The 22132-nt window shown below is 50.5% G+C and overlaps 4 protein-coding genes across 8 annotated transcripts; 2 read left to right on the top strand and 2 right to left on the bottom strand.

Annotated features, from left to right (window-relative positions):
* Positions 1-2409: 2409 nt before the first annotated feature.
* Positions 2410-11161, top strand: SLC37A4 (solute carrier family 37 member 4). 4 transcript variants are annotated; one of them, XM_042958057.1, is made up of 10 exons: positions 2410-2452; positions 3634-3976; positions 4847-5079; positions 5392-5635; positions 6148-6306; positions 6550-6635; positions 7160-7273; positions 7491-7556; positions 7894-8032; positions 11076-11161. In XM_042958057.1, exons 2-10 carry the CDS (start codon positions 3829-3831, stop codon positions 11159-11161), a joined length of 1275 nt encoding a protein of 424 aa, XP_042813991.1. In that variant the 5' UTR covers positions 2410-2452; positions 3634-3828. The 4 variants fall into 4 exon arrangements, with proteins under 4 accessions (XP_042813991.1, XP_007072970.1, XP_007072971.1 ...); XM_007072908.2 differs by lacking the exon at positions 11076-11161 and adding an exon at positions 8155-8668; XM_042958056.1 differs by lacking the exons at positions 2410-2452; positions 11076-11161 and adding exons at positions 2802-3075; positions 8155-8668.
* TRAPPC4 (trafficking protein particle complex subunit 4) lies at positions 9764-12803 on the bottom strand. The gene is made up of 5 exons (XM_007072907.2): positions 12572-12803; positions 12234-12408; positions 11132-11235; positions 10390-10516; positions 9764-10108 (listed from the first exon to the last, which is right to left on the bottom strand). The coding sequence occupies exons 1-5, from the start codon at positions 12744-12746 to the stop codon at positions 10030-10032; spliced, it is 660 nt and encodes a 219-aa protein (XP_007072969.1). The 5' UTR covers positions 12747-12803; the 3' UTR covers positions 9764-10029.
* Positions 12804-13129: 326 nt separating this feature from the next.
* Positions 13130-15372, top strand: RPS25 (ribosomal protein S25). Its single transcript, XM_007072911.3, has 5 exons — positions 13130-13240; positions 13474-13569; positions 14106-14289; positions 15101-15199; positions 15293-15372. Exons 1-4 carry the CDS (start codon positions 13238-13240, stop codon positions 15193-15195), a joined length of 378 nt encoding a protein of 125 aa, XP_007072973.1. The 5' UTR covers positions 13130-13237; the 3' UTR covers positions 15196-15199; positions 15293-15372.
* Positions 15309-22100, bottom strand: CENATAC (centrosomal AT-AC splicing factor). Of its 2 annotated transcripts, none has more exons than XM_042958058.1 (11): positions 21926-22100; positions 21634-21797; positions 21126-21224; positions 18670-18736; positions 18532-18594; positions 18136-18200; positions 17881-17986; positions 16954-16984; positions 15818-15907; positions 15611-15743; positions 15309-15524 (listed from the first exon to the last, which is right to left on the bottom strand). In XM_042958058.1, exons 1-11 carry the CDS (start codon positions 22043-22045, stop codon positions 15377-15379), a joined length of 1086 nt encoding a protein of 361 aa, XP_042813992.1. In that variant the 5' UTR covers positions 22046-22100; the 3' UTR covers positions 15309-15376. The 2 variants fall into 2 exon arrangements, 1 of the variants encoding a protein (XP_042813992.1); XR_006208193.1 differs by having other exon boundaries at positions 15476-15524; positions 15611-15765.
* Positions 22101-22132: the final 32 nt, after the last annotated feature.

Raw genomic sequence — 22132 nt, 5'->3', positions numbered from 1 at the left:
ATCCATTCACGTATTGATGGACAATCGGGCTATTTCCATGATTTGACTGTTGTGAATAATGCTGCAATACACATAGAGGTACATATATCTTTTTGAATTAGTGTTTTCATGTTCTTTGGGTAAATATCCAGTAGTGTAATTACTAGATCATATGGTAATTCCATTTTTAATTTTTTGAAGAACCTCCATACTGTTTTCCACAGTGGCTGTACCAGTCTGCACTCCCACCAACAGTGCATAAGTGTTTCTTTTTCTCGACATCCTCTCCAACACTTGTTTCTTGTCCTTTTGATTTTAGCCATTCTGCAGGTGTGATGTGATATCTCATTTTTTTTAAGTTTATTTATTTATTTAGAGAGAGAGAGAGAGAGAGTGGACGTGGGGGAGGGGCAGAGTGAGAGAGAGAGAATCCCAAGAAGGGACAATCTCTACACTGTCAGAGCAGAGCCCGACACGGGGCTGGAACTCATGAACTGTGAGGTCATGACCTGAGCCGAGACCTAGAGTCAGATGCTTAACCGACTGAGCCACCCAGGCAGCCCATCTCATTGTGGTTTTGATTTGCATTTCCCTGATAATGAGTGATGTTGAGCATCTTTTCATGTGTCTGTGGGCCATCTGTATGTCTTTGGAGAAATGTCTATTCATGTCTTCTGCCTATTTTACAAATTAATTATTTTTGAGTAATCTCTGTACCCAATGTGGGGCTTGAACTCACAACCTTGAGATCAAGAGTTGCATGCTCTACTGACTGAGCCAGCCAGGCATCCCTCTTCCACCCATTTTTAATTGGATTATTTGCTTTGTGGTGTTGAGTTTATATAAAGTATCTTTATATATTTTGGATACTAACACTTTATTGGATATGTCATTTGCAAATATCTTCTCCCATTGAGTAGGTTATCTTTTAGTTTTGTTGGGGATCCTTCACTTCATCCGGGTGCTCAGTTAGCTTGAAGTTCTTCAGCAGATTCTTCTTTCTCTGTGAACCACTTTCAGAGTCATTTGGACTTTCAGAATCAGGTGAATCATTATCATCATCATCATCATCATCATCTCCAGCCATATTACCTTCTGCGCCATGATCCTCCTACCTCACTGAAGCCAAGTCTACAATGTCCTCAATATCTTTCTGATAGTTTACTATCCGTACTTTGCTGATATTAAGACTCCCAGTTCTTCATTACTTTTATCTTCTCCTAAATCGGCTGCCTCCCAATTGCTAGATCCAAGATTGTCATCTGGGAGGCTGAATGCTTCATCTTTCTGCTCATGGGAATCCCTGGCTGCATTCATTGTTCTGGGTACCCAGACGGGAAATGAGGGGAAATACCGAACCCACCCACGATTCTCATCAGAATCCAATCAAGGGGCACCTGGGCGGCTCAGTCGGTTGCGCATCCGACTTTAGCTCAGGTCATGATCTCAGTTTGTGAGTTTGAGCCTGTGTTGGGCTCTGTGCTGACAGCTCGGAGCCTGGAGCCTGCTTCAGATTGTGTCTCCCTCTATCTCTGCCCCTCCCTCACTTGTGCTCTCTCTGTCTCTCAAAAAATGAATACACGTTAACAAAATAAAAATAAAATAAGAGCTTTCATGAGGCATTCTGGAGTGGCACTGGTGGTGGCTGATTGCAGGCTTCTCCTCCCTTCCCTGATCACCTTCCTAATCTAAAAGATCTTTGCTGTCAACTTTGGAACACTTAGAATTCTTTCAGCAATTCTCCAGTAGTCTGTGAAAGCGATTACCTAAATTTTCTAAATTCTTATCTAAATCTTCTGTTGAGGGGCTCCTGGCTGGCTCAGCTGGTGGAGTATGTGACTCTTGATCTTGGAGTTGTGAGTTCGGGCCCCACTTAGAGAATATTTAGAAAAATAAGATCTTTAAAAAATAATAATAAATCTTCTGTTGAGTCCTCACATGAACCTATGAGTTGGTAAGAAACTGGGGTTCATAGAAATTATTACCCGAGGTCACATTGTTAAAATGTAGTGGGTCCAGGATTAGAATTTAAGGTTTATTCCTGGCCAGGCACTTTAAACACCCCGTGTATTTTGTCTTAACTTTGTCCCCAACAGTCTGATTACAAGTCAAATGTTCATACTGTATTTATTGAAGACTGCTTTAATTTCTTACAGAAAAGACTGTGCTCTCTACAAGGCTTTTTCCAGACTGTTAACGCGGAACAGTGATTGGTAGCGGGAGGCGCTCACTAAAAACTGGTATGTTGAATGCCATCGGTTAAAGAAGGGACCTACGAGTCCAGCCCCTAAGGGGCGCTCTTCTCACCCAAGGACCAGTACTACGGGCAGCTTTGGACTACACCCTTGGAGGTGGACTTGGCTCTCAGCCAGCTAGGCGCAGGCGGAGGCCCCGCCCCCTAGCGAGAGCAGGCGCATGCGCATGCGGTCCCGCCTCCGGGCTCTGTCCTATTCCGGCTCCCGCCTGCGTGCAGGTAGCGGGACAAATGCTGGGGAGGGGTGCCGCCTGAAGGCGGGGCTGGAGGGGGAGTCTCGGGTCTTGGGGCTCCTTTGTTAGAGCCCCAGTAAAGGTTGCCGTAACTTCCGATCCAAAGCGGAGGTGTTCCTGCAGCTGCCCCTTCTGGGATGAGGGGCAGTTCCTAGGTCTGGGGGCCTCTGAGGCGCTGCTCCGCACCAGCCTGCACCTGCTTTTTTTTGTCGCACCAGTCCGGTGTCTCCGTACCTCTCCGGCTGCCGGGTCTGTGGCCTCGCAGCCCGAGTCAGGTGTCCTGGGTAGCTTGAGGACACGGGGCTGGGCAGGTGCCGAGAGCCTGCGCCTGGCCCCGTCCTGCTGGGCTGAGCCACTAGGCGCCTGGAGCGAGGAGCCTCCGGGAGACTATGAGCGGTCGCCTGCTCGGCTCTCGCCTACGCCTTCTGCTCCAATTGCTTTCCTAATCGAGCGGAAAAGCCGGGGGCGTGTTGCCGGGGCCCCAGAACGCTAGCGGGCTCGGCAGTGCAGTCTGAAGTCCGCGGGTGGACCTTCCCGCCCACGGGTCGTGCTGTCACTCGCCCTGCAGCCCCCAGCCAGCCAGAGGGCACCCCACACTGGCGTCATAGGGTAAAGGGACCCGAGGCAGCTGAGTGACCATGACCGCAGGCTTTACAGGGGCTTTCAGTGCAACAGGGGCTTGCGCTGGGAAGTTCCCCTCGCTTACAATTCTGCAACTATCCATAAACAGCTACATCCCGATGTGTGCTAGGCATTGGGAGTTACAGGGCTTGAGTCAGCAGCCCTAAGAAGGCTTGGAAGTGGGGGTATGTGTCTGAGTGTGTGTGTGTGTGCGTGTAGAAACTAACCGAGCACCTAGTGCAGTGTCTGGCAACCAGTAAACCTTGGCTGAATGAATGAGAAGGTAGGTGGCTGAGGGAGCAGGGCTAGAGAGGGCAGCTCTGTTTTATCCCACCCCTGCCTCCCCTGGGCTCAGGCAGACAAAAGTAATTAGGTTGAGCCTTTAATCACAGCTGGTTTCACAGGCAGGCGGACAAGGAAGAGCGGAGAAAGGCAGAAATTCTAGGGACACAGCGTGCTGGCTTATGGGCAGTGCCTCCCTCTGGGACCCCCTCCAGCCCCCACAGATTCTCCGACAGTAATCTCCTGTTTTCTTGTCTCCCTCAGGACACTGGGTTCCCTACGAGCTGCCCCAGGCTTAATGATTGTCCAGAAGGTGGCTATAAAGGGAGCCTGGGAGGCTGGGTGGAGGAGGGAACAGAGAAAGCCTAACTCAGCAGATCTGGTCACTGAGAGAGCCACAGGCAGGAGCTGTGGTCGGAGGCTTCGCGTCTTGGCCACTGGGGCCTGCTCCCTTCCACCATGGCCGCCCAAGGCTACGGCTATTACCGCGCTGTGATCTTCTCAACCATGTTTGGAGGCTACAGCCTGTACTACTTCAACCGCAAGACCTTCTCCTTTGTCATGCCGTCGTTGGTGGAGGAGATCCCTCTGGACAAGGACGACTTGGGTGAGCCACGGAAGGGCAGGGTGGTGGGCCCTGGGACCCAGGACCCGTAGGACAAGTTGGTGATGGTGGCAGTGTCGTGCATAAAGGCACGTAGCGTGTGTGGAGCGTCTGCACAGTGGAGGGTAGGGAGAGTCGGCACACGCCGACCGGACTCTGAAAACCATACGCCTGGCTGTGGGCTAAGCACCAGGAGTGTGTAGTCGGTACGCGTCTGAGGAGGGCTGCCTGTGTGATGTGTCTTCGTGTGCCTGTGACCCACATGCGCCCCCAGAGGTCTGGCTTATTCCGAGTATGTTTAGGGGGCTTCTGGGCATGGTTTCCACACCTCGTGGGTGCGTGCTGAGACCACAGGGTGCACGCTGGCCACTGACGTCGTAAGCAATGGGAACTGGAGACCTGGCACAGGAACTTCACGTGGCCCTGCACGCTACATTTCAGGGGGAATAACGTCCTCGATTCCAATTCTAAGCTCTTTGCCCCATGCCCAGAGGTGGGGGTGACGGAATTGCTAGAAGCCCTGGGTCGGCATCCAGGGTGAGGAGGAAATGTAATCAGGCATGGGTAAATCCCAGGGTGGGGCTGCCCTGTTCTCCCCTTCTTGCCCCCTGACAGCTGCAGCGGGAACTCTCCAGGTTGAAAAGTCAAGGGTCAGCCTGGGGCTAGCGCCGGCGGTGAGGAGGGGTAGCGGCGCCCCCTGAATGGGTGCTGGGATTCCAACACAGGCTGCTTCTGGTCCCCTTGGAAGGAACCTATCTCACCCTGCCAGGCACCTCTACACACGTGACCCCATGCCTTCCTCCGTCCCTCCTGTGCCCTTGCCCTGGCCCCTAACCCCCTAGGTGTGCTGCTTCCTGCTCCCCTCCCCTGCAGGGCTCATCACCAGCAGCCAGTCGGCAGCCTACGCCATCAGCAAGTTTGTGAGCGGGGTGCTGTCTGACCAGATGAGTGCCCGCTGGCTCTTCTCTTCCGGGCTGCTTCTGGTCGGCCTGGTCAACGTAGTCTTTTCCTGGAGCTCCATGGTACCTGTCTTTGCTGCTCTCTGGTTCCTCAATGGCCTGGCACAGGGGCTGGGCTGGCCCCCCTGTGGGAAGATCCTGCGGAAGGTGAGTGTCTGCTCCCAAGAAGCCAGTTGAGACTGGCCGAGGGGATACCTACAGGGCATGTGGGAGTACCAGCACCCCCATCCCAGAGCGGGTTCCTCGGGAGTTCCAGTCCAACTCCTGTTGCTCGTCGAGATATTTTAGGAGCTAAACATGGTGGGATCAGGTGGCAGATGAGGGAATTGGCCCTGCCAAGTAGAGGCGCCCTCTTCCTCGTCCCTGTAATGTGAGCTTCTAGGTCCGCCCCTGCCCCACCTGACCCTCACCTTCAACGTGTTTAACGTGGGCACCTACTCTGAACCCTCTGCCCCACAGTGGTTTGAGCCATCTCAGTTTGGCACCTGGTGGGCCGTCCTGTCAACCAGCATGAACCTGGCTGGAGGGCTGGGCCCTATCCTGGCAACCATCCTCGCCCAGAGCTATAGCTGGCGCAGCACGCTGGCCCTGTCTGGGGCGCTCTGTGTAGTTGTCTCCTTCCTCTGTCTCCTGCTCATCCACAATGAACCTGCTGACGTTGGGCTCCGGAACCTGGACCCCGCCCCCTCCAAGGACAAGAAGGGTGAGCACGCACCCAAGCCGAATCCCTGGGGCACCTTCATCCACCATTCATTTGGCAGACTTTCACTGAGGTCTGGCTGTATGCCTGGCCCTGTGCTAGCCGATGGAGGCAGGGGGAGGGATGGTGGTGGCAAGTTGGTGGGGAGTAAATAAAACTCCGTTCCAAGAGACACTTAAGTACCAGACAAGCGGCAGAGCCAACAAATGCTGTGTGACTCATGTTATATCCCGGTCCTTCCTCACAGCAGAGCCAGGCTTCCCTGTCCTGTCCTGAACAGCATCCTAAGCTTAAGTGGCTTGGGTGCCTTCCTCCATGTGCCCTGGTCCCTGTTTCATTTGCTGAGGCCTATAGTGGAGGCGACAGGGTAGAACAGTGGGTGAAGGGGTGCCTTCCTGCTGGTCCCTGGCTGTGTGGATGGACTCTGGCCCTGTGGCTGGCTAATGAGTGGTGGGGGCTCAGTCGGGGCAGAGCAGCAAGAGTGGAGCCTCAGGCCTGGCTTCTCCTGCCCCCAGGCTCCTCGAAGGAGGAGAGTACTTTACAGGAGCTGCTGCTGTCCCCCTACCTGTGGGTACTCTCCACGGGCTACCTCGTGGTATTTGGAGTAAAGACCTGCTGTACTGACTGGGGCCAGTTCTTCCTCATCCAGGAGAAAGGGCAATCCGTCCTCGTGGGTAAGATGAGTTTGGAACGGGGGTGGGCCTAGGGAGCAGGAGTCAATGAAGGGGATGGGAAGTTTAGGCCCAGCTTCTCTTTATCCCTTCCTTCTTTCCCTGAGGCCAGGCACTACTCAGACAGCTGTGGTCGGTCACCCTTGGGGACCCTGTACCTCTCTGGGTTTAAGCCAGTCTGGGACAACCCCAGTGTGTAACACCCACCCTTCCTTTCCCTCTTCCCACCACAACTCCCTACTCCAGGTAGCTCCTACATGAGTGCCCTGGAGGTTGGGGGCCTTGTAGGCAGCATCGCAGCTGGCTACCTGTCAGACCGGGCCATGGCAAAGGTGAGTGGGCAGACGGGACAGGAAGGAGGAGGGTCCCTTTAAATCTTCCCAGCGTGACTGGGACAGGCACCAGAGAGGCGGGAGCCCTGGGGCACGGGCAGGCTGGCATAAGCCAGTTTAGGTTGGGGGAGGTTGGAATGATTCCAGGCTGCTGTTATTTGCTGGGGGTGTGAAGGTTAAGACTCTTGGGGAAAAGGCTTCAAATGATGTCAAGGAGAGCTGGAATGTCTCTCAGCCTGGCAGTGGGCTTCTCCACAGCCCCAGGAAAACTGGGGTTGAGGAGGAAGCAGGTGCAGCTTGCCAGCACATGTCCCGACCCTGCCCCGTGGTGGAGGAAGGGATGTTGTGGAGTTTGGCCTCTGAACACAACGAGCAGGTCCCGGGGCCTCCCAGAGCTGCCCGGGGCCAAGAGCTGTGGTGGGATTGCCAAAGACCTGTCAGCAGAGGCCCTGCTGTATCAGAGTCCAGGGGTGGAGGTTCTCTGCTGCTTTTAGGCCCTGACATTGCTGGGACTGTATCCACAGGCAGGCCTATCCATCTACGGGAACCCTCGCCATGGCCTGTTGCTGCTCATGATGGCTGGCATGACCGTGTCCATGTACCTCTTCCGGGTCACTGTGACCAGTGACTCCTCCAAGGTAAATAAGGAGGGCCTGGCCCACAACAGGCACAAGGATGAGAAAGCGAGGGCCGCCGACTCTCAGGCTTCCTCTCCCTGGCTCCACGCTGGCCCAGGCCTTTCTTTGCCTCTCAGATCTCCCTTTCCAGGTCTGTCTTACCTCGTGTCCTCTTTGTACTTTGGTGCCCCTCCTGGACTCGGGACTTGGTTTCCTTTTCTTTCCTGTGCTCCTCTAGGATGTTGCTTTCTGGACTCCAGCTCTTCACCCTCTCGCTGAGCTCACAGGCTTTACGGAGCACGAGGTGCCTTACCTCTGGTTTTCTTCCTGGTTTGTCTTACCGTTGTCCTACTGTCTTCCTTGCCCCTAGCCAATCCAGCTAGCATGAGTTCTGAGAAGAGACAGCATCTAACTGGGAGGGATGGCTTCTGTACCTCCTTCACCTACCCACACAGGCCCTCGGGTTGGCTCGGTGCGGCACTCACTCCTCTAGCTCTGCCCTGTCCATTATATCAGAAAGTGGGGTGAGGGAGGTCATTTCCTGTGTCCTTACTACAGTTATTTGTTCTGTCCTCTGGCAGAGGTAGATAGGTAGGTAGGCTCTCTCAAACTCTGAATGCCACTCTGTGCTGCCCTTGCAGCTCTGGATCCTGGTGTTGGGAGCTCTGTTCGGTTTCTCCTCCTATGGTCCTATTGCCTTGTTCGGAGTTATAGCCAATGAGAGTGCTCCTCCCAACTTGTGCGGCACCTCCCATGCCATCGTGGGACTCATGGCCAACGGTAAGCGGAGTCTCCACCTCACCCCTACTTGTGCCTCGCACTTAAGCCAGCTGTAGGCTGGGGCAGGCCCCGCCGGCCCTAGCCTCACAAATGACCCAGACTCTTCCCCTCCTCCTTGGCAGTGGGCGGCTTTCTGGCTGGGCTGCCCTTCAGCACCATTGCCAAGCACTATAGCTGGAGCACAGCCTTCTGGGTGGCCGAAGTGATCTGTGCAGTCAGCACAGTCGCCTTCTTTCTGCTACGAAACATCCGCACCAAGATGGGCCGAGTGCCCAAGAAGGCTGAGTGAAGACAGTACAGGCACCTGTGCATCCTCTCCCACCTGTGGACCTTCCCCTGCACAGGGCTGGGGAGGTGCGGGGGCGGGGAGAAAGAAAGTGGGGCTGCTCTGGCTACCGATGAACCTTGGATCGCCTTTTTTGCTCCTTTTCCCTCGCCCAGGTGGTGCTGGAAGTTATCAGTGGCTAATGAGGTCCCAGCTCCCCATCCTGTGCTCTATTTAAAAGACAACTTTTGTTCTTGGACTTCATTAGCTCCAATTTCCTGCCTTCAAACAGGAAACCCCTACAGTGAGGGAGTCTCCAATACCCTCTTCCTCTCCTGAACCCTGCCCCACCCCCACCCCACCCCACCCCACCCCACCCCACCCCATCCCCACAAGAGGTGAGGCTCCTCCTGTAGCTGCAGGGCACCAATGGGCCATGATTTCTGCCCTAAGGCCTCTTAGCACACGGTGACTGTTCTTGCCAATACCTCAAGATTCCAGGCAGAGAGGAGGCCATCACTCTCACCAATACCCCGGGAACACCGGGGCCTGGGTGGGAGGGAGGACGACTTGATAAAGAGATTAAAACTAGATTTGATACTAAACACAGTGAGCCATTCTTTCAAAAGGGGTATTACAGACCAGAGACAGTTTTCCTTGGAAAATATTCTCTTGCTACCTGCTTTTTCCACCCCAAAAAGGACAGACTTCATTTCCTTGGAATGGGAGATCTGACATATACTCCTTTTAGCTTATGTCTCCTTTGCCTTCAACTTTCCACTGTATAATTCAATGATCATTTTAGAGATGAAGCTACTGGGTTTCAGACAAATTAAATACTTTGATGGAGGGAATCAGTAAACAGTGGCTTATAATTTTTTTTTTTTAATGTTTATTTATTTTTGAGAGAAGGAGATAGAGGGTGAGCAGGAGAGGGCCAGAAAGAGGGGGAAACAAGAATCGGAAGCAGGCTCCAGGCTGTCAGCACAGAGCCCGACACGGGGCTCGAACTCACAAACTGTGAGATCATGACCTGAATTGAAGTCGGCCACTCAACTGACTGAGCCACCTAGGCGCTCCGAACAGTGGCTTATGATAGCATAGTCAGAAAGCCTGGGTTCAAACTCACGCAGTTAGTAACTAGCTTTGAGACTCTGAGGCATAGAGTGTCTGTACCTTGCTAAATCTCTTGTCCATAGTAGAATGTACCCCCTGAGATTAGGGTGAGGTTTAAGTTTGATAAAGCAGTAAAGGCTGGCTATAAACATTTGATAAATATTCCACCATCACCCTAGAAATCAGCAATTCTGGAACTAGACCAAGGTCCTGACTTAAAGCCCCAAGTTCATTCATTTAATGAACACTTATTTTTTTTCTATTGGAACATATCTCATCTCAGAATTCTCTTCTCATTCCTGTCTACCCACCAGATCCTTTCCCCCCAAACCATCAATTAGGATAGCAAACACAGATCAAAGGAATGTTTATTTAGCATTTATGGACCTACTCCCTCCATAAATAAGTCTGTACAGAGTTGGGAAATAGGCCCACGATAGACACGGGAGGGCAGAGAGCAGTATTAAGGCTCAGGGATCAGTATGTGTCATCAGGCTCTGCACCCTCCCATTGTCAAGTGCACTAAGGAAGCTGTGAGGATCTCCATCGGAGTGGATACAGCAGACTTCCTGCTGCAGGATCTCTCAAAATTTGGGAGATCCATTGCAGGCTCAGCCTATGACCCAGGTCCAAAAGTTCCAGCCTTCTCTGCCACCTCCAGGGCTAACTTCAGGTTCTGGTCAAACAGCTCACACCTAGGCCAGACCCAAGTGGCACAGATGAGGACAAAGTGTAAAGTCTCAGACTCTTCCCCACTTTGGGTGCCGAGGTAGAGCCAGTGGAAACTCTTCCGTGAAGAAGGATATGAACCCCATAGGAAAGTCTTTAGTCTTTCAAAATAGCAAGAAAAGGCTAGTCACTTTTGTTTTATTTGAAAAATAACTCTTCTTACACTTTTGAAAAATATCCTTGGGGAAGAGCACAAAGAGAAGGGCGAGGACGCTTTGACCAATATCTGGGGAGGGCGACTACCTACCTGATAGGCATTTCCAGGGAGTAGAATGGATTCTTGAGGGCAAAGTCTGAGTAAATCTCATAAATCTTTCGGAGAAGAGAATCTATTCCAGCTTGCCTGGGATCTGCCAGTACCACAAACTTGATCCCTGGAGAAGGGCCAGGAATGGTTACCAAAGAGTGGAGAAAAGCAAATAACATCATCCTGTGTGTGTGTAGCATTTTCATAAGCCCATTTTTACTTTTATCCTATTGCTCCGTAAAGCAGGAAAACCAAGACTGTGGATCTGTAAGACCAGAGCAGTAACATGACTTTATCACATCACCCAACTGATTGAGACCAAGCTTTGATTTCTAGCTCTGTCACTTAATTCCTAGTCTTGTGGTCCCTCGGCAGCAAGTGCCAGGCAGGAAACAAATTCAGGAAGTTTTCAATTATCCCCATTAAGGGAGTGAGGCAATGACATGATCCAAAGGTCATTTCCATTTGGCATTCAAGTTTCATTTGGAAACACTTACCAAAACATGTGCAACATTAAGGTTTTATCTGCACACAAGGTAACCATGGCTGAGCGTGCTGGGTGGTGTGGGCAAAACTGGCATCAGATTAAATATTGGTTTTAGAGTTGCAAAACAGATGTGTCTGTGCAATCGTCCCAGGAAAAGCTAACCACCACCCCCTTGCTTACCAAAGTTGTCTCTGGTCAGTCCCTTCCCCCAACCAGCCCCCAGTGCATCCCTTTGGCCTATCTGAAGACGCATACCTGTCAGTGTCTGGAAACAGTGCAGTTTGAACGTGTCGGTCTCCAGCATCTCAATGCCTGAGCTGCCCTGTTCTGGAGACAGCTGGGAACCGATTGCGAACAGCCTATTTGCAAAGGAGGTAAGGTTGGGAATGCACCCCACTGTTTTAAGGGAGGGGTGCTGCTCAAACTTTTCCACTGAAGTAACCCTAGCTGCTGAGGAGTTTACATTACACTCTGAGAGGTCAGAAGAGGCAGTGTGATGGTTTGTGAGTTTGAGCCCCGCGTCAGGTTCTGTGCTGACAGCTCAGCCTGGAGCCTGCTTCAGATTGTCTCCCCTCTCTCTGCCCTCCCTCTCTTGCTTGGGAGCTCTCTCTCTCTCTCTCTCAAAAATAAACAAACATTAAAAAAAAAAAAGGAAGAGGCAGCTTCCTCAATTGCCTAGCAGAAGCACCAAAATTTCTTTAAAATTCATTTGAACTTTGCATGTAGTTTACACTCCTACTCTGCTGTAAAGCATTTTACCTTGAAAGCTTTGGGTGAAATTAACACCGGGACTATGCGCCAGGGTTACTTACCCCATGACTATAATTATCCAGCATAGGTCATACTATAGTTGAGAGCAGGAAAAGGTCTTAAAGATCATTTAGTTCAGTTACCTTAAAGACTTAGAAACTAAAGCTGAGGGAAGTTGACTTACACAAGATCACACCATTGCCAGTATTATCTAAAGCCTAGTTATACTGGACTCGTTCTTTTTCTTTTCATAACACAAGAACGGATGACCTAAAAGGAGGCAAAGAGGGGCGCCTGGCTGGCTCGGCTGGTTGAGCGTCCGGCTCTTGGTTTCCGCTCGGGTCACAATTTCCTGGCTCCTGGGTTCGAGCTCTGCATCGGCTCCCTGCTGACACTGCAGAGCCTGCTTGGAAATCACCCTTTCCCTCTCTTTCTGCCCCTCCCTTGCTTGCGCGTGCTCTCGCAAAATAAATAAGCTTAAAAAAAAGAAAAGGCAAAGGAAGGTAAGCACTGCTGCTCAGGAGACTTCCCGCAGAACCACACTAATCCAGCTAGCCTAAGGGCCAAGTGAAGGCCAAAAGGCACTAGACAGGGTTGGGGGACTTACGAGTGAAACATGGAGGCCAGCATGAGCTTCTCATTGGAGGTGAGGCGGGGTCGGCCGAACCGAATGGACACCGGGTAATTAGCAGGGTTGCCCAGGTACTCCAGCACCTCTTTCCCATCGGCCGTGTACTTGCCGTTCACGTCCACGCCATTGATGGCCAACACTGCGTGGCCCACTGTAGAGGTGAAGCTAAGGGTCAACGAAGCCCCAGCGTGGGGACTCCGCTGATGGGACCAGCGACCCGGCCTCACCCCCTCTCCCCCCACCCTACTGCCCAGCAGAGACACCAGCCCACTCCGCAGCACCGGGCCCGCCCATCGGACGCAATCCTAGCCCACCCCGGATGCCGTCGCGCTGGCCGAAGGCAACCAGCACACGCTCGTCGTGCAGCTTGAGCAGCAGATCAAGAGGGTAACTGAAAGTTTTCTCAGCCTCGGCCCGTGGCGCGTAGCTGTCCAACTGGTAGATGAGGCCGCCAGCTTTGTTCACCACGTACACGCTAAAAATCGCCATTGCGGCCGATGCCCCTCAGAGGCGGGGATTCGGCTTCTTCCAGACGGCCCCGCCCCGGAACCGCAGTCGCGGGACCCGCCCCTCGCCCCCGCCCCCTCCTCCCAGCCTCGCAAAGCCGGCGCCTGCGCACTTGTAGCACCACGCTTAGCGGGATCGTGGGGGTAGTTACGGAGGCCGGCAGATTGTTTTCTCTCTTTATTAGTTTCCAGGACCAGGGGATAGCGACGTGTGACTACCTCACAACTAGCGGCAAAGTCCAAAAGGCCGCGGACAGTGTTCGGGGTGCGCGGCTGGGGAACGACAACCACCCTCCCTGCCGCCCGCTGGACGAGGGGGCTGGACCTACGACCTTCCGCCGCTGGCTCCGCCCCTTGCCCCGGAAACGCTTGCTGAGGGTGGAGGTTTCTGGGCCCGTGCGTGAGCGCCGCTTCCTTTTTTGTCCGACATCTTAGCGAGGCTGCGGTGTTGGCTGTTGCTCTCTGAGCTTCGCTATGGTGAGCTCTTCCGAGTGGGAAACTAGTGCGGCTGTGAGAGCCGGGAAGCGCTGGGACGGGGTGGAGGCGGCACCAGACGCAGGCCCCCAGACTTGCCGGGCTGCTTCGGGCGGGCGGGGGGATTGCTTCACCCATGTGCTCAGGTAGTGGGGTTTGGGCGGGGTGGGGGCGCCGTTGCAGACGGAGCGTGGGGCTGCCGTGTGATCTGGCTGCGTTCTCCCTTTTCCGCACAGCCGCCCAAGGACGACAAGAAGAAGAAAGATGCCGGGAAATCGGCCAAAAAAGACAAAGACCCAGTGAACAAATCTGGGGGCAAGGCCAAAAAGAAGGTAGGCGTGGAGTCCTCCAAGAGTGGGAGACACTGGGGACGCCGGGCCCGTGTAGCTGTAGTAATAAGTGACGTGTATAGTAAATGGCTTTTAAGGTTGTGGCGTCTAGAGTCCGAGGACTAGAATTGTGCTCTCAAACCGTTTTGTGTTTGGAAGAATGGGGTGGTACACAGTGTGAATGTAGTCTGATGGTCACGTGGTGTTCTAATTGGTTTAGTGGGGCTTAGCCTACATCCGAAACGCTTGCAGATGTGTTCGGGGGTGGTTGTTTTTTTTCTTTTTAATCTAACTTATCTTGGATAACGTAAATGGCAACGGGGCCTTTTTTTTGTATCTTGGTTTCAGATTACTTGAATCTTAGTTTGCAGAGTTGCTGTAAATTCAAGTTTTGTAGATTTCTGCAGGGCAAGAACAGACAACTTTGCAGTATATTCCTATGGCTATGGAAGAAAAGTTCCGGTGACACAGATGGTTTGGTGAGGGAAAGAGTAATTTCTTCCAGGGAATGTTGACTGTCCTTTTTCTTTTGGGAGCAGAAGTGGTCCAAAGGCAAAGTTCGGGACAAGCTCAATAACCTGGTCTTGTTTGATAAAGCAACGTACGACAAACTCTGTAAGGAAGTTCCCAATTATAAGCTTATAACTCCAGCTGTCGTTTCTGAGAGACTGAAGATTCGAGGTTCCCTGGCCAGGGCAGCCCTTCAGGAGCTCCTTAGTAAAGGTGAGAGGGGTAAATCGTACCGGTGTGCTTTTGCATGTAAAACTGGCCTGACCATGTTAGCCATCTTAAATGTGTTTTTTACTGGAACTTATTAAAATGGGCGCAGGCTAACCAGTGATTGTAATATTCTAACATGCTATCTCTAGGGTAGACCTCAAAGCGGGGTTCTTGGCCAGTGTTGTGTCATGTGGTGAAGCACAGGGATTTCTTGTGTTCTCAAGTGAATAAATCCACTTTAAGAGTCACAGAATAGGGACATCAGTTGGTTAAGCATCCAACTCTTAAGTTCGGGTCAGGTTGTGATCTCCTAGTTCATGGGAGGCTGTGGGCTTATGCTAACAGTGCAGAGCCTGCTCGAGATTCTCTCCCTCTCCTTTCTCTGTTCACACTCTCTTGGTCTCTCTCAAAATACAGTTACAGAAGTAACCCAAATGTACTGAAATACAGTTACTAAAATATTAAAAGCTTTGATAGTAAATCATTTTTTATTTCTGTGTTTTAAAGATCGAGTGGTGGGTCTACTCATAATCTCACTTTAATAGGAATATATATATTTTAAGCCCCTGGAGTGTCTAGTATGGAAATATAGTGACTTCTAAGTTTTATTAAAGTGCAATAAGGGTAACCATCCCAAGAGCAGATAGTGGGTCCCTCGTTTAGAAAGGATAAATCAAATTAGATGATCACCAAGAAACATAGGCATGCTTGCCTTTGTTGTTAAACTCTCATGCTCAAATTCAGTATTTCTCACGTCTGTGAAGTATTTACTTCATAGGATTATGTGAAAACCTTATCCTTATTTTCTCCCCAGGACTTATTAAACTCGTCTCAAAGCACAGAGCTCAAGTAATTTACACCAGAAACACCAAGGGTGGAGATGCCCCAGCTGCTGGTGAAGATGCATGAACAGGTAGGCAGGAACCTACGGGCTCATCGTGTAGAAAGTATACATCCCCCTGCTGCATAAGGCTTTATGACTGTGATTTTTCTTTTTCTTTTGCAGATTCCACCACCAACTGTACATTTTGGAAAATAAAACTTTATTAAATCAAATAAGTGGGTATGTGTCTTTTCCTAAGAAAAGCAGTTACAAAGGATAAGAGAGAAGAGCAGGTATGGGTTTGTTGGCTTGGCTTTGTGCCTCATGGTGGTTGGAAAAGTATCCGGAAACATTTGGCTTTTTTTCTTTATGTGACTGTTTGCTCCTTGCTGCAGCTTCCGTTTTAAATTGATGTCTGAAAGAAAGTGAAGGGTTAACAGGATGAAGGCTGAGATCTCTCCAAAGGGGTAGTGGGTTGGGGTCCTGGCACTGGGCCCATACCTAGATTGCCAGCGGCGTCCATTATTCCAGACGCGGCCGAAAGAGGGCAGCCAGCCTACACTGGTGCTGGTGTTGTGATCAAAGTTGGCCCCAACTCTGTCTGGGGGGAGTTTCTTCAATTTCTGTTTTTCTTCTACAAAGAAGTAAACAGTTTTCTTTGAGTAGGAAAACTTAACCCATTCCCACTCTGGAATTTTTTTTACTTACTTTCTTTAAGAAATTCTTCATAGGAGGGCCCTATTTGTTGGTTTCCAGAGCTGTATTCCTCATCTTGGACCATCCAGGGAGGTGTAGCTCCTGGAAAAGACCCATTCAGCAGAAATTAAGGCAAAGTTTTAGGCTACTGTGAAACTGCCCAAGGTAAAAGCTCTTAACTGATTGATAACTAGAAATGTTCAAAAACAAAACCCAGGACCTTGGGAAGTTGAGGGCCCTGGACTAATTTAAAGAAACACACCTTACATGTGACATGATGTGCTGATATTTAATACCTTTGTTGAGGCATAACTGACATACAGCTGCACACATTGAAAGTGTACGATCTGAAAAGAAAAACCCTTAGAAATATTTCCTGTACCTCCCCATATTCCTGTTCACAGCCCCAGGGAACCATGGGTTTGCTTCTGTTACTCTAGTTTGCATTTTCTAGGACGTACCTGGTTTTGGTCTGGCTTCTAACAGTTTTGAGATTTATCTATGCTGCGCTTAACAACAGTTCCTTCCTTGTTGGGCACTACTCTGTCGTTGCTTTGTTGAGGGGCATATGGGTCGTTTTCAGCTTAGAGGTACTGCAGATAAAGCTGTGACCATGTGTGTTGTAAGCCTGTGCGCAGGTAAGCTTTCTTTTATCTTGTAACGTCTGTATCCTAGAACAGTGGGTATGTGTTTAACTTTTTAAACTCCTGAGCCATTTTCCAATTGGTTCTGCTATTTTACATTCCTGATAGCAGTATATGAGCGTTAACACAGTCCATCTTTAATTTTAGCCACTCTGATGAGCATCTTTTTACATGACTTCTGAGTTTTGAGTTTTTCATGTATTCAAGATACAACTCTATCTTGTTACCCACAAGATAGTACTCCATACTGTACTTTAAAATTTTTTCTAAATTTATTTTGAGATAATGCGAGTAAGGGAAGGGCAGAAAGGGGGAGAGAAAGAAACCCAAGTAGGTTTTGCACTGTCAGTGCACAGCCCAACATGGGGCTCAAACTCACAAAATGAGATCATGACCTGAGCTTAACTGACTGAGCCACCCAGGGGCCCCCGGTAGTACTTAATCAGTTTTACTCTTTAAAATAATTGTTTCTTACCATCTGAGAAACACTGCCTTAGGCCTTACCTGAGTGGATGTTACCAATTCCTGGCGTGTCCTGTAGTTAGAAATGGAGGGGAAAAATCCCAGATGAGAAGCCAGGACAGGGTGGATACTCCTAGCTAGAGAAAGGACAAACCACAGGAGGGGGGGAGGGGTAGTGGAAGCACTACAAGTGCTAGTTCTGTGCCCTGGTTTGAAGTTAAATCCTAAGAGCACAGATAACTGAGAAACAGTCTTGTCCTCAAGAGACTTCTGGGTCTCCGTAATGAAGATGTCCAAAAACAGAATGCCTGCTAGATGCCGGTAAGCAAAACCCTTTACTCATAGGGCGTATGTATCATAGGGGAAGAGAATTGAGCACAAATCACACATTATATTTGCAGCTTTTTACATGGTACTAAGTACATTTATAACAGGCAACCTGTTCAGATAATCATTCCATGAAAAGGTGACATTTGAACTAGGCTGAAGGAAGGTAAACGTTACTTAAGGCATGATAACTACATGTGCAAAGACAGGAAGCACAATATGGCTGGCGTAGACAACATAAGAATAGGTGAAGCAGTGACTTTCTGTGGGACAGGAGTGCAGGAGGAATAGAAACTTGCGGGAAAGTGTATGTATCTGGAGGCCATCTTCTAGTCAGGTGATGGAAGAGGAAATAACTCATCCACAGTTAATAGAATAATAGAATGGTAGAGGTTAGCTTCAAGTGCTTATGAGATATTTATAGATATCCTACATTGAGTGGGACTTGGGGGTTCTGCAAAGGCATTGGGGCAAAGGTGTGATGAGATCACTGGAGGGTGAGGAAATGGGTCTGAGAACATACTATGGAACAACACAGAAAAGAAAGGTAGGAAGGGTTAGAATAGGTACGAAACCCAGGAGAGATGGTGTCCTGGGAACTAAGGGGACATTGGCCCTTCCTGGCTGGCTTATCCATTGTACCTGATGGCCAATGAATGTCAAAGGTTGTCCTGTTTCCATCCAGTCAAGCTCCGGGGCTGGTGGCAGGTCCAAGTAGGAAGGCTGCTGCGAGGCGGAGGCCACTTGACTGAAAAAGACAGACAGGAGCCAGGCTGGCAGATGAGGTCCTTGAGCCATAAGGATGGCACAGATGAACTTTGTTCCCATTTCCCAGCCAGAAAGTTACAGAAGGCTCTAACATGTCAGACCCTCAACAAGAGTCCTTAACAAGTTTACCTGTTGGTCCCTTTCCAGCTTCCAAGCGCTGAAGAGCCTTCTTCTGGGTCTGGCACTGCCTGAGGCTGAGTTTGATTCAGGAAAAATAAATGTGTCTAGGACCCTTTAACAGTCTGTCTTGGCCATGCTCCCACCCTTCAGAAGGAAACTAGCATATGGAGGGTACTGTCCTCGCAAACTTCCCTCCGTCCCTCCCTCCTCCCTTCCCTGCCTTGCCCACATTGCCACTGACAAGGCCTGCCCCCCTGGCAGACAGTTAAGGGAATTCAAGCTGAGCAGATGAAGCATGGAGTCCATGAGTTCTCTTAGAAGAGCTGGTAGGTGAAATGCTGGGCCTGGAGAACCAGGGATCAAATGGATTTGGATACTGCTCTGGCTCCTCCGAGGGAAACCAACCTCTAAGACAGACCGAACCAGCTCCCGCCGGCTGTGCTCCACCTCACGGATCTGAGCTGCCATCTGTGGGAGAGAGGCTGCTTAGCTAGGTACAAGGTCGTAAGGTTGGGTCCTCCAGAGGCCTTTCTTTCAACTCACCTCTTTGATTACTTCATCCTCTTTTTCCTCATAGGAATCCAAACCTTTCACCATGGATTTCTTGAATCTAAAGAAAAAGGGCAAGTCAGCCAAGAACTCCAATCCCTGCCAGTTATGAAAAGAGCTTCAGATCACTTTTTCTTTTAAGTTTTGGTAATTTCAAAATCAAAATAGAACGAAGAACACCAATGTACCTTTCAACCAGATTCACTGTTAACATTTTGCCATACTGGCTCCACTTCTCTTCTATGCACACATTTCCTTTTTCCAAATCAAAAATGGGCTTTAGAACATCATGAGACTTAACTGAAAACTTCAGCATGCACCTAAGAACAGGAAGAGCCTAAGATACCATGAAACCATTACCATACGTAAGAAAATCAGTGATCGGAGCACCTGGGTGCTCTGGTAAAGGTCTGACTCTTGATTTCAGCTCAGGTCATGATCTCGTTTTGAGATCGAGCCCTGCACTGGGCTCTGTGCTGAGCATGGAGCCTGCTTGGGATTCTCTCCCTCTCCCCAACCCCCAACGTGCACATGTGTACTCAAAACTTTTTTTAAAAAAAAATCAATTATCCTTTTTGATCAATTATCCTTTTGAATTGGTCCATATTTGGAACACCACCAATATGCTTGCAGTTGTTTTTATCTTATATACACATGTAAAGGTATCAGAATAATACCAATACTACTGATCCCACTATCACAAAAAAACTAAGCAAGCCTCAATTTCTTTGCAGTGTTTTAGTCCTTAGAGCCTTCTTGAGGGTATACGGTCAGAATTTTGTGTTCAAGTTACTTAAATTCTTATTCTTTTGTGATACCAATTTATATACAGTTATGATAACTTGTCACTGTTGGCAGTTAATTTTAGGATTTGCTTTCTGGCCTGATTTGAATATGTAAAACGCTGAGGGAATGGCTCTACCATGGTGCCCTGGCAGCCTTGTGCCTATCCCTACGGGCAAAGCCTAGAACCGTAGCATCAGAGTCTTAGCCGAACGCTTGTGTGACGCCCCTGGAATACGAGAGGATGGCAGAGCTGAAAAGCTGCTGTGGGGCCATCTGCCACTCACCTCCCGACCTCCCCCAACACCCCCAGGCCGTCATGAGAGTCTGTCATCGCCTCCGGGCTCTGATGGCAGTATGCTGCTTTCTGCCCACTCAGATTAAAGCTGTAGGCCAGACTGGGCTCCCCAGCAGCAGGGTGTCCCGTGCTCACACTGCAGTTAGCTAGCTCTTTGTGTTTCAGGGTGGTTCTTTCCGGAGGGTGGGGCCAGGACCTGGGAAGTGGGCACTTGAGGTGTATTCTTTTTGCTGTGTATGTGATGAACAGTCTAAAGAGGGCTCATGGTATCTTCACTGGTCAAATTAGGCTTGGTTTTGCCTTGTGCGTGTGACCTTGAAATTTGTAAGATTCAGAAGTCAAAACTAATAAAAAGTTCAGGGGCGCCTGGGTGGCTCAGTCGGTTAAGCGTCCGACTTCAGCTCAGGTCACGATCTCACGGTTCGTGGGTTCGAGCCCCGCATCGGGCTCTGTGCTGACAGCTCGGAGCCCGGAGCCTGTTTCTGATTCTGTGTCTCCCTCTCTCTCTCTGCCCCTCCCCCACTTGCACTCTGTCTCTCTCTGTCCCAAAAATAAACAAACATAGAAAAAAAAAAAGTTCAAAGTGTCCATCCTCGCAATTCTCAATTATAACCTTTTCTGCTCAGCTATCCTTTATTCACCCACCAAAACCATCTGGAGCTGGGTCAGGATGTAAGGAGTGAGTGCTTTTTGACCTCAGTTTCCCATCTCCTGCCTGTATGAACCACAGATTTGAAAGCAAGGCAGTAAGTTTTAGGCATTTCTTACCATCCCCTCATCATTCTCCACACTGAGAACAGACATGAGTTTTTCTGTAACTTTGGCTCTGGGATCCCCTTGGGCTCCGTACCCCATAATCTCAATATAGTCCCAATAAACATAGTGTGAGGCTGCCTGTGTCCTCTTCCTGAAGCAGTCAGCACTCACCCCCACTCCGTGCTGACCAGCTTCCTGCACTCCAGTTTCTCAGGGTCCTTCAGAGGCCAGTTAAAATAGTCTAAAACTATTGACACTGGGGGAGTACCAGTTTCTTGCACACTATAACAAGCCTGTTCTATTTCTAAAGGACTTCATCTACTCTGTACCACGCATTTAAATAGTTGGTTATAGTCAATTTTTGTTATACACTATTCTCCATTTGCTAACGGCATTGTAAATCCCCCCCCCCCCACCAAGTAGATATAAACCTTTCAAGGACTGTCACACTTTTGTGTCCAGTATAGTGCCTAGCACCATGAGTACTATGAAAACGATAGATACTTATGAAGTCCCTACTGAATTTTCCAATTAGTAGAGGAAGCTCTAGAACCTGACACAGACCCAGAGAAGCCCTGTTCTGTTAGTTCACCTTTCACTACCAATGACTTACCGTGCATAGTCTTGGGAGGAGATCAGAAACTTCTCTTTCATCTGGAACTCCGCCTTGTTCTCCCACCAGAATCTGTTGGTTGCTTTCTTGTGCTCCGGGCTGAGAAGGAAGGAATAATCTCAATGATCTATTACAAAACATTACTCAGCTATGCACACATCAGATACGTAGTGCACACTGACATCGGGGTTTCTGCCTCTGGGCAAGGCTGACGATACTGTTATCAGTCTCTTCCAGATGTCCAGTCTCCCTCTTCCAAGAAAAACAGAGGCATCTGATAGACGATGCGGGGTAATCCCGAGCCAGCTACCCAGCTGGCTTTCCCACCACTACCGCTGGGGCCATGGAAGCCATAAACCCTTCTACCCCTAAAGAATGCAATGGCTAAAGGTGACTCGATCCACCCTCATCAGACCATCAAAGCGGTCTTCCTCTCCCCCACTCCTAAACCCTCCCTCCCACACAAGCAGGCGAGTGGGCTGGATGAGGCTCCCAGGCCGCTTCTCACCTGGCCAGATGCTCCAGCAGCCCCCCGTGCAGCACGGTCAGGTTTCCGTGGCTCAGGTGTTTCCGCACCTCACGGCCGCAGCACAGGCACCAGCAGCACCGCTCGTGCTCCGGCACGTAACGCTCCACCTGAGCGGCGCGGATGGCTTTGCGGGCGGCCTCCACCTGCGGCGGGGAGAGGCCGTGTAGGACCCCAGGGGTCCCCCCCGCACCCCACACCCTCGCGCTCTCACCGCAATGCCCGCATCCCCGCCCCCAGGCGGCCGCGGCCCCCTTCCGCCTCCCGCCCGCACCTGGGGCAGGAGCCGCTCCAAAGCCTCCTTCAGCTGCCGCTGGTGCTTGCGACTATACACGTGTCCGCGACCACAGAAGAAGGTCTGGCGGCACAGAGGGCAACGCTGCGCGGGCGCCATGGGCCCAAGACCGCGTACCCGCGACGACCTGCCGGTCTCCGGCCATTCGGTGACCCCTGACCCCCTCGGGGGCGGGGCGAACCCAGC

The sequence above is a fragment of the Panthera tigris genome, chromosome D1 (assembly GCF_018350195.1).
Source record: "Panthera tigris isolate Pti1 chromosome D1, P.tigris_Pti1_mat1.1, whole genome shotgun sequence".
NCBI classification, from domain to species: Eukaryota; Metazoa; Chordata; class Mammalia; order Carnivora; family Felidae; genus Panthera; species Panthera tigris.
This window is presented reverse-complemented; position numbering and strand designations above follow the sequence as displayed.